This window comes from Malaclemys terrapin, chromosome 13 (genome assembly GCF_027887155.1).
Source record: "Malaclemys terrapin pileata isolate rMalTer1 chromosome 13, rMalTer1.hap1, whole genome shotgun sequence".
In the NCBI taxonomy this organism is placed as follows: domain Eukaryota; kingdom Metazoa; phylum Chordata; order Testudines; family Emydidae; genus Malaclemys; species Malaclemys terrapin.
Genome location: NC_071517.1, coordinates 35,204,335 through 35,214,902, shown reverse-complemented (window position 1 = coordinate 35,214,902; position 10,568 = coordinate 35,204,335). Strand labels below are relative to the sequence as shown.

General features: G+C 45.0%; 1 protein-coding gene across 1 annotated transcript; it reads left to right on the top strand.

Annotated features, from left to right (window-relative positions):
- The first annotated feature begins 7,527 nt into the window (after positions 1-7,527).
- On the top strand, positions 7,528-8,448 carry LOC128847267 (olfactory receptor 14A16-like). Its single transcript, XM_054046656.1, has one exon. The coding sequence runs from the start codon at positions 7,528-7,530 to the stop codon at positions 8,446-8,448; it is 921 nt and encodes a 306-aa protein (XP_053902631.1).
- The last annotated feature ends 2,120 nt before the right edge of the window (positions 8,449-10,568 follow it).

Genomic DNA, 10,568 nt, shown 5'->3' with positions numbered 1-10,568 from the left:
CCCACTGACCCTCAGGGGGAAATAAAGTGACAGTGTTATTAGCCACAGTCTTTAATTCTCAGTTAGGCGTGTCAGTCTTTGAAGTGCTTGGAGTCACGCCAAACGGATTGCACTGTGCATGTGCCTGGCCAGAGGAGGAGATGGTTAAAAGCTGTTTCTGACTTGCAGTCCCATAGCTGATGAAAGGAGAATGTTCTGGCCAACAAACCTAGGCCCTGTGAGTCAAAATCTAACCCTGGGCAGAAATCTGTGCCTAAAAACAGGAGGCATCTTCCTCTGTTGAAGGGTTTCTAATCTTGGGGAACTATCCTTGAGCACAGCTGAATATTGAGAAGGTGCTGAAACTATTTTTGAAATGAAAATAAATACCCCATACACATGCTCACTGGGAGATGGGGGGGGATGATGGGGGTGGAAGAGTTGGTGGAAAAGGAAGTAGGAGTTTGGGGGGCAGTGAGAGGAGGGGTGATTACTGGGAGGAGGATAAATGAGGAGGTGGGATAGGAGACAGGTTGGGGGTTAAGAGACGGGGAGGGGTGGGGCACTGGGAAGGGGAACATGAGGGTCAGTGACAGCAGCCTGGGGGAATATTGGGGACAGGGGCACCTGATAGCCTCACATTCCCCTCCCATGTATGTGCCAATATCTGGAGGTTCCCAATCCATCTATGGGGGTCCAACACTACCTACTCCCCCCACGTGATCTTGAGGGATATGTCCTTGCCCTTCTGGAGGGCTTAACCTCTCTCCCTTACCCCTTCCTCATGTGTGCCGGGTCTAGGGAAGTGCCACCTCTTGGGGAGTGAAGCTGAGAAGAGTCACATGGAAAGCGTGCACCAACAACACCGTGAAGACCCTGCTGGCCCTGGGGTGACTGGTACGAGTGATACAGTTCACACCTTTCGGAGCTATAGATTCTGGCTGCACCATCTTCTGGAACGGTATTCACTCAGCTCAGAACAGCTAATTAAGATTAACAGGCCACTTCTCTGAGCCTCCAATGTGGCAGATGGATGCATCCGACTTTGTGCTGCACTTATGGAGAGGTTCTAGGGGTGGATGTGAAGGGAACTGAGACAGGCACAGAAGAGAGTTCCTGTCCAGAAAAACATGGTGGTTCTGAAAAGAGCCTTTTTCTTCTCTTGTCCTCCATATCCATTGCTATCTACAGCTGACACAAGGACCACTTACTCCTACTAACATTTTTCTTTCTCTTCAAACAGCTAGAAAATTAAATAGCCAAAAACTTCATTGAAACAGAGTTAGGGTCTGCCAGTGAGAGCTCGTGCCCATCCAGAAAGTCCGGTTCAGCAAAACTCAAGCTTCAGAAAACCAGGACATACAGAGTTAAGGTAAGATAAGGTAAGGTAAATGCCCACATAATCTTAACTCTGCCCCCTTTGGGCAATGCCCCACAACACCCGTAACACCCACACTCAGGCTGTGCCTTATCACTGCAATGGACGGGCACTACCAGTGCTTGCCCTATGCTTGAACACTGTGTCTGAACTATCACTGGGCAACCTTAACTCTGTGTTAACACAGGATTTTGTGTTTTTTTTTTTTTTTTTGCCATTTATAACTATATTGATCAATCTATTCTTATCTGATTTACACTGGTGTAAACCTAGAGTAACTCCACTGACTTCAGTGAATTTAGTCTGGATTATTACCACTGTAAACACAGCATTTTGTATAAAAAAGATTGCACATCATCTTCCCACTGAGGCAATAATGTCATCATTTGATTATATCAGTAAGAAAACACAGAATGAAACCATGGTGAAGGGAGAAATCTGTAAATTTAATTTTTGATGAATAACCTCCATCCAGTTAGTTTCTTCAGGGCACCTTTGATCTCCTTGTTCCTCGTGCTGTAGATGAGGAAGGCACCACAGAAAAGGCACACCTACCACAAGATGCAGACCTGATAGAGAGTAGGAGGTGGGCTTCACGTAAGCAAAAACAGCAGTGCAAAATAACAAGGAGACCACTGTGAGCTGAGGAAGACAGGTGGAGAAGGCTTTATGCCAACCCTGCTCATAGTGTATTCTCAGCACTATTTTGAAGATCTGAACATATCACACGATTATAAAACCAAAGCAGCTTAAGCCTAAGAATAGTTTAAAGGAAAGAACCACAGTTTCAACAAGGTACAGGTCAGAGCAGGCCAGCTTGAGTATTTGGGGGATTTCACAGTACAACTGACCCACCATGTTGCCACCACAGAAGGTTATTGCAAACGTCTTCCCAGTGTGCAGTGTAGAAAGGATAATTCCAGTGATCCAGGCACTGGATGCCATTTGGACACAAGCTCTCCTGTTCATTGTCATCTCATAGTGCAGTGGTTGGCAGATGGTGACGTATGAGTCATACGCCATGATGGTGAGAAAAGTAAAGTCAACTGCAGTGAAGAAGATGAAGAGAAAGACTTGGTAAGACATCCAGCATAAGAAATTGACGTGGTGTTTAACAGGGAGTTGGCCACAGACTTGGGAACAGTGAGGGAGATAGATCCAAGGTCTAAGACAGACAGATTTATCAGGAAGAAGTACATGGAGGTGTGAATGTGATGGTCAAGCAGTGCAAGGATGATCAGAAGGAGATTCCCTGTCAGGGATACCAGGTAAATCCCTAGAAACAGCACAAAGTGTAAAATACGCAGCCACCGAACATCAGAGAATCCCATTATATATATTTAACCTGGCTGTGTGAGGTACAATTCAAACAGTATTTTAAATAAATGTTCTTGTATTGTGCTATAGACTGAGGTTGCTGGTCCTCTTTTCAGGTCAAATCACATTCCTCTGCTTTTCACTGTTCCTCATAGGTCAGGTTTTCTAAACCTTTGATCATTTTTGTTTGTCTCTTCTGAACTCTTTCCAATCTGTTCACATCTTTCTTAAAGTGTGGCACCCAGAACCAGACACAGTACTCCAGCTGAGGCCTCACCAGTGCCAAGTAGAGCGAGACAATTACCTCCCATGTCTTACATACGACATTCTTTTTAATACACTCCAAATGGTATTAACCTTTTTCGCAACTACATCACATTGTTGACTCATATTCAATTTGTGAACCATTCTAGCCCCGAGATCCTTTTCAACAATGCCAGCACCTAGTGAGTGATTCCCCATTTTGTAGTTGTACATTTGATTTTTCCTTGGTAAGAGAAGAACTTTGCACTTGTCTTTATTGAATTTCCTCTTGCTGATTTTAGACCAATTCTCCAATTTGTCAAGGTCATTTCGAATTCTGATCCTGTCCTCAAAAGTGTTTGCAACCCTTTCCAGTTTGGTGTCACATGCAAGTTTTATAAGCATATTCTCTCCTCCGTTATCCAAGTCGTTAAGAAAAATCTTGAATAATAGCCTTAAAAATGCCACCAGAAAAGTGTTGCAGGTTTTGATCGTAAAACTATGGGTGGAGATTTTCACCTAGGGGCCTGGAATGACCAATTCCCATTAAAAATAATTGGAATTTTTGGTGGCCAAATATCTATAGGCAACCTTGAAAATCCCATCACTGGTCATGTTGGCCCCTTCAGGAACACAAAATAGCCTACATCACCATGAGAGAAGTGGAGTTGTGTTACCCTGAGGTGTTGCCTAATTCAGCTAAAATCTCCCGGAATTAATTTCAATAAATCTGGTCAAAAACAGGAGAGAGGATCAGAATCCTCCTACACCATTATTTAAAGAAAATTTATTTTTTTTAATTCATAGAAATTTAGAATCTTTTTTAAAAAATCTACCATTTTGTCAATTTTTAGAGAATGTTGTTCCTATTTTTGGTGGAGATCAAATTAGATTAATAGATTCTATGGCCAGAAGGGACCATAGTGACTGTCTAGTCTGACGTCCTGTATCACCCAGCCCACAGAACATCCCCAAAATAATACCTAGAGCAGATCCTTTAGTAAAATATCCAATCTTGATTTGAAAATTGTCAGTGATGGAATCTACAAAATAAGTAATTAATAATAAACTAAGCGAGATATTCAAAAAGAATTAATGGAGCTGGGCACTCCTCTCCTGTCAAAGGCGAATGGGATTTAGACACACATGTCCAGTATGTTCCTTTGAATATTTCAGCCTATCTGGATAATGAGAGCATGCAGTTACTTTGGAGTAGATAAAACTCTATGAGGGACAAAAACTTACCTTCCTCACGCCATACACCATTCACTAGCAGATGATGAGACTCCGCCATAGGCAGATTATTCAAGAACTGTCCTCTAAGGGGCCTCTTAAACTTTCCTCTGAATCAGGTGGTACTGGCCACTATCAGGGACAGAATACTGGACTGGATGGTCAAAACATCTTACCTAGTCAGACAGTTCCTATGACAAGCAGATGCTGTCAAATAAAATTGCAATGAATGTTGCATCCACATCAACTCAAATGCATTTAATTTAGCTTTAATTACTCATTATTAAAGCTGGTCAAAAATGAAAATTATTTTTTATGGGAAATGTCATTGTTTTGTAACATCCCATAATATTGCTTTTGGATGGGGGGTGGGCAAAAAAATGAAACTGGAGACTGAAAAGTGTTTGGTTTTCAATAAACTTCTCTAGTAAAAATGCCACTTTATGGTAAATATTTTCTAGTTTTGGGAAAAGATTTCTGATATTGAAAACGTTCCCCCCCAAACCTGAAAAAATATACAAAAATGTTTTCCATTGCCAGGTTTTCATAAAACCAAAAACGACTTCCCCCCACCATCACCACTCATTATGAATTATCCTCCAAGTAACTATTATCCCCATTGGACAGATGACAAACTGAGGAAAGGAGAGGTGAAGGGACTGAACAAAGTCAGGGGAATAGTTGGGATCAGATCTCAGGACACCTTGACCCTTAGCTTTTTAATAATTAAATAATTATCTGATAGTTGCACCTGATATGAGAGGCCCATTATATTATGTAAGACACAGTCTCTGCCCCAAAGAACTTCCAGTAGAAAAGATAGGCAAAGGGTGGGAGGGGAAAGACAGCCCTAGGGAATGACTGTCCCAAGGTAACACAAGAGGTCAGCTGCAGGGCTAGGAATTGATGCCAGAAGTTTGGAGTACAGTCCTGTGTGCCCTTAGTGTTTGCCTCACAATCTTTCCTGCTGCTTTGTTTTAATTGTGATTATTTTAGTTTCTGAAATCTCTCCAGGGAAGTAGAGGACAAGACAAATTAATTCTTGCCTCTGGGTCCTTGAGGGCTCCAGGGAGTGGGTCCGACAATCCCGTAGGAAACAGACATGGATAAATCACCTTCCTGCAGCACCATTTTTGACACACAGCTCATCTGCAGAGAGCACAGATCTCACTGTATTTGCAGCAGCTCAGCCTCAGTATGAGGGGGGAACAGCCTCTCATAATACAGTGATAGGGCATTAGATAGAGAGATAGATCGACAGAGCGGTGTGCATGGGGCTAGAGAGAGATGGGTAACCAATTGCAGTCTGTAGCTGGAAGAGAAAAGAAATCTCAGTCTGGGAGGATTCCACACAGTCCGGCACCGTAAGTTTGCTCTTCCTATAAAATATATTTGTGAGCAGGGACATGAACTTGGCTCTACCAGGTTTCAGAGTAACAGCCGTGTTAGTCTGTATCCGCAAAAAGAAGAACAGGAGTACTTGTGGCACCTTAGAGTCTGTTTTTGAAGTTTTTCTGTTGTAATATAGCCACCCGCAGGTCTGTCACTGAATGACCAGACAGGTTAAAGTGTTCTCCCACTGGTTTTTGAGTATTTTGATTCCTGATGTCAGATTTGTGTCCATTAATTCTTTTGCGTAGAGACTGTCCGGTTTGGCCAATGTACATGGCAGAGGGGCATTGCTGGCACATGATGGCATATATCACATTGGTAGATGTGCAGGTGAACGAGCCCCTGATGGTATGGCTGATGTGATTAGGTCCTATGATGATGTCACTTGAATAGATATGTGGACAGAGTTGGCATCGGGGTTTGTTACAAGGATAGGTTCCTGGGTTAGTGGTTTTGTTCAGTGATGTGTGGTTGCTGGTGAGTATTTGCTTTAGGTTGGGGGGTTGTCTGTAAGCGAGGACAGGTCTGTCTCCCAAGATCTGTGAGAGTAAAGGATCAGACTCCAAAGAGAGACTGGTGAGCTAGAATTGATATGCAAACTAGACACAATTAACTCCGGTTTGAATAAGGACTGGGAATGGCTGAGCCATTACAAACATTGACTCTATCTCCCCTTGTAAGTACTCTCACACTTATTATCAAACTGTCTGTACTCGGCTAGCTTGATTATCACTTCAAAAGTTTTTTTTCTCTTAATTAATTGGCCTCTCAGAGTTAGTAAGACAACTCCCACCTGTTTATGCTCTCTGTATGTGTGTGTATATATATCTCCTCAATATATGTTCCATTCTATATGCATCCGAAGAAGTGGGCTGTAGTCCACGAAAGCTTATGCTCTAATAAATTTGTTAGTCTCTAAGGTGCCACAAGTACTCCTGTTCTTCTTTTTGGCTCTACCAGACACCAAGTGAGTGTCCCAAGTAGCACGCTGGAGAATCACTCTCACGCCCCTACCCTGGCCCAATGACTTTCCATTGTCATTCACAGCAGTTATTCCTGATGGCAGTGGAGAGTCCCTGGGACAGAGGCTGAGATGCAGTCTGAAATAGTCATTAGAGGAAGGGAGTGGGAGTCATGACACCTCACTTGTGTTCCCAGCTCTGGGAGAGAGTTGAGTCCAGTGGGTAGAGCCAGAACTCCTGTCCTGTATTTCCAGCTCCGGGAGGTGTGCTGCATTTAGTGGGTTAGAGCAGGGGGCAAACTGGGAGTCAGGACTCCTGGGTTCCCTTCCAAGATCTGGAAGGGAGTTTAGTTGAGTGCTTAGAGAAGCAGGAGGGGAGCTGGAATGTCTGTCTCTCGCAGCGAGCATGGAAATCTGGCTAGAACAGGGGACAGGGCATCAGGACCGCTGAGCTCTATTCATGATTTGAGTTTACCATGTAATTATGGCTGGGTTTGGTCACCTCCATGTGAGATGCTGCTCCCATTTAGGGCAGTACAAATGGGGAGTAATTCCATGGCATGCTGTGAAATTACCCCACATTCGCAGCAATACCCCTGACAGCAGAATCTGGCCAGCCAGATACCCAATTCCCCTCAGTAAACTGAGGATCGTAACATTTATACAACATTATCCAGAGTTTGCCCACCTTTGGGAGACAGAGATATACAAATACCTCAAAAGCAATTTTTCCTAATTTTCCTGTCCATCACCCTGGTTTAAATTAGCAGTCACTGCACTGGAGTCCATTGAGCTGATTCTACTTTCTTTCACTCCAATGTAAATCAGGAGTAACTCCGCTGGAGTCAGTGGAACTGTTTTCCGCATCTTCATTCCCATATTACACCAATCTTCACAAGCTAAGGGTCTGACTCAAGGAAATTCAGGTGGTTTTCACAAAAGGACAGTTATTTTACTGATCTAATCCTGGCCCTTGCTCTTGTCCCTCCCTCTGCAACCATCACACGATGTTCTGAGAAAGAAAATGTCCAACCGAACCACCGTGACCGAGTTCCTTCTCCTGGGATTCTCTGATGTTCGGGAGCTGCAGATTTTGCACTTTGTGGGGTTTCTAGTGATGTACTTGGCAGCCCTGGTGGGGAATCTTCTTATCTTCATGGCCATCGCCTTCGACCAGCACCTTCACACCCCCATGTACTTCTTCCTGATGAATCTGTCCATTCTAGACCTTGGCTCCATCTCTGTCACCGTTCCCAAATCCATGGCAAACTCCCTCATGAACACCAGGTCCATTTCCTATGCTGGATGTGTTGCCCAAGTCTTTTTCTTCCTCTTCTTTGTGACAGCGGATTTTTCCCTTCTCATTGTCATGGCATATGACCGATATGTTGCCATCTGCCAACCACTGCATTATGACACAATGATGAACAGCAGAGCTTGTGTCCAAATGGCAGCTGGTGCCTGGATCAGTGGGATTCTCAACTCTGTACTGCACACTGGTAACACGTTTGCATTGAGTTTCTGTGGAGGCAACATGGTGGATCAGTTCTTCTGTGAAATCCCCCAGCTGCTGAAGCTCACCTGCTCTGACTCCTATCTGAGTGAAGTTGGGGTTATTGCATTTACTGTGTGTTTAGTCTTAGGCTGCTTTGTTTTTATGATTGTGTCATATGTTCAGTTCTTCAAATCAGTGCTCAGAATCCCCTCTGAGCAGGGACGACACAAAGCCATCTCCACCTGCCTTCCTCACCTCACTGTGGTCTCCTTGTTTGTTTTCTTTGCCTCCTTTGCCCACCTGAAACCCACCTCCAGCTCCCCATCTGCTCTGGATCTTGTGGTGGCTGTTCTTTATTCCATATTGCCACCAACCGTGAATCCAATTATCTACAGCATGAGGAACAAGGAGATCAAAGCTGCCCTGAGGAGACTGACTGGGTGTAGGTAATTCACCAAGAATTAATTTTCTGTCTTTCTGTAATTAAAGTTTGCTTATGTAGCATCTTTAGGTATTCATTAATGTCAGTTATTTACATAACCACACAGATTGCACACAAACACGTCTGAATTTGACCTAGTTGCACCAAAGCAAATCTAGATTAAGTCTGCTGATGTCACTCCCATTGGGGTGATTTACACCAGTAGAAAATCTGGTCCAGTTGTGGAGTAAATGGGTGTAAATTGTGTGCACAAGAGGAATCAGACCTTCATTCTGTGCCAAAACAATACCCGTTACACTGCTTGGCCACTAGTGTCTGTTCCATGGCCACTGAAAAGAATGATGGGAGTTGTCTTGCTTGTGTGTATAAATCAGGGAGTGGCTTAATTGGAACCAGAAGAATCAGACTGGTGTAAGACTGGGGTAGGTGAGAAGACATTTGGGGTAAATCCTCAAAACATCAGTGTAGTTCCATTGACTTTAGTGGCACAAAATCAAATTGCAGCATCTGTGGAGCTGACCTACTGCCTCCAGTGGAGATATATATCCATAGCCAAAGACTGGGTACTGGGCCCATTGTCTTATAAACCACCGTTCATGGCCTAACCACTAGGTCAGGGACAAGAGGCCCAGGCTGTGTTAGCTCACATGTACATTCGGGTGTGTGGGAGATGGAGAGACTGGCTAGAAATTACAGGAAGGTTTCTAACCACCAGTGGGGCGAGGTTCTGGAGCAGCCACACAATAGGAGTTCTGGGGGTCCAATGACTGAATTAGTTTGAAGATAGAGCTGGACACATGTCTGAGTGGGATTGTATGACGGGGCTGCTTGTGATGGTCTGGGGTAGGGCTTATCAGCCCTGGGGCTCAGTTGTGGCGTATGTCTTATGTTCCCAAAAGCTCAGGCTTCAGGGTCTCCTCTGACCACTAGCAGGGATCAGGAAGGGATTCCTCCCCCACCACCCAGTGTATTCGATGATCATTTTTTAAATTTCTGAAGCATCGGGACGGCCCTAACTGGAGATGGGACATTGGGTGGGATGTGGCAGGGCTCTGAGGTGGCACTGAGCCATTCTCTCTCTCAGTTGCGTGCCTGGCTGGTTCTTGCCCACATGTTCATGATCTCACTAATCACCATCTGGGGGTAGGGTAAGAATTTCTCCCCCGGTCAGATTGGCAGGGCCCTTAGAAGGGTTTCGCTTTCATCTCCAGAGTGTAGTGCAGGTCACTTGACAGGATTATCTGGGTGTATCTCAATCATTTCTCTGCCTTTGCGGGAACCACAGGCACTGATGCACCTCAGTCTCTCCTATTCTCTGCCGGTGGCACAGAACTGTGTAGTCTCCAGAGGGCTGTGACACTTTGGTCTAATTTCAGTTGTTGGGTTTGGTGTTGGAGTACAGGAGATCCGACTGGGTGTTCTGGTCGTTCCTTCTGGACTTGAACTCTATGACTCTGTGTCTTTAGGGATGTGCAGGGACAGAGGAGAAGAGAAGGGGCCAGACAGAGAATAAACACTAGTAGAGTCCATGGCATTGCATTAGTACAACTGTCTGTGAGGCCCTGTCCTCCTGGCTGAGGGAGGTGACTCCAGTTCTGATGGAGTCCTTGACCTGTGAAGCTGTACAGTGTCGCAGTATAAATACCACCCATGGGCAGTGCATGTTATGAGTCCCCTCTGTGCCACACCTGAGGATCGGAGGCTGTTCCAGTGGCTGTCAGACAGCCTGGTTCTTCAGCGCAAGCTGTAAAAGCTCGTACTCTGGGCCCTAGATGTCTCTGTTTGAGTCCCCTGGGTGCCAGCCTAGATTAGATTGTGACCCTCGCATACGCGCAAGCGGCCTGAGAACTTCAGGGGACCTTATTCCAGCACTAATCAGAGGCTGATGTTGCCTACCATGCTACTGCAGAACAGCAGTGGGAGTGAGACCTAAGAGGGGAGGGGCTCCCTAGTGAGAGGAGGGGCAGGTTTATTCCCAGATCATCTCTGACTTGCCCATTCCTAGTCCCTCTGTACCCTGCAGACCGAAGATACATGGCATGGGCAGGGGTGTGTGTGTTACTCTCAGCTCAGGTTGGTAGAGCTGGTCAAAGTAACTTGTCATTGGGAAATGGTTTCCTCAACATGT

Excerpts from the sequence above, each read along its gene's own strand:
- LOC128847267 (XM_054046656.1), top strand. The coding sequence starts at position 7,528 with ATGTCCAACCGAACCACCGTGACCGAGTTCCTTCTCCTGGGATTCTCT.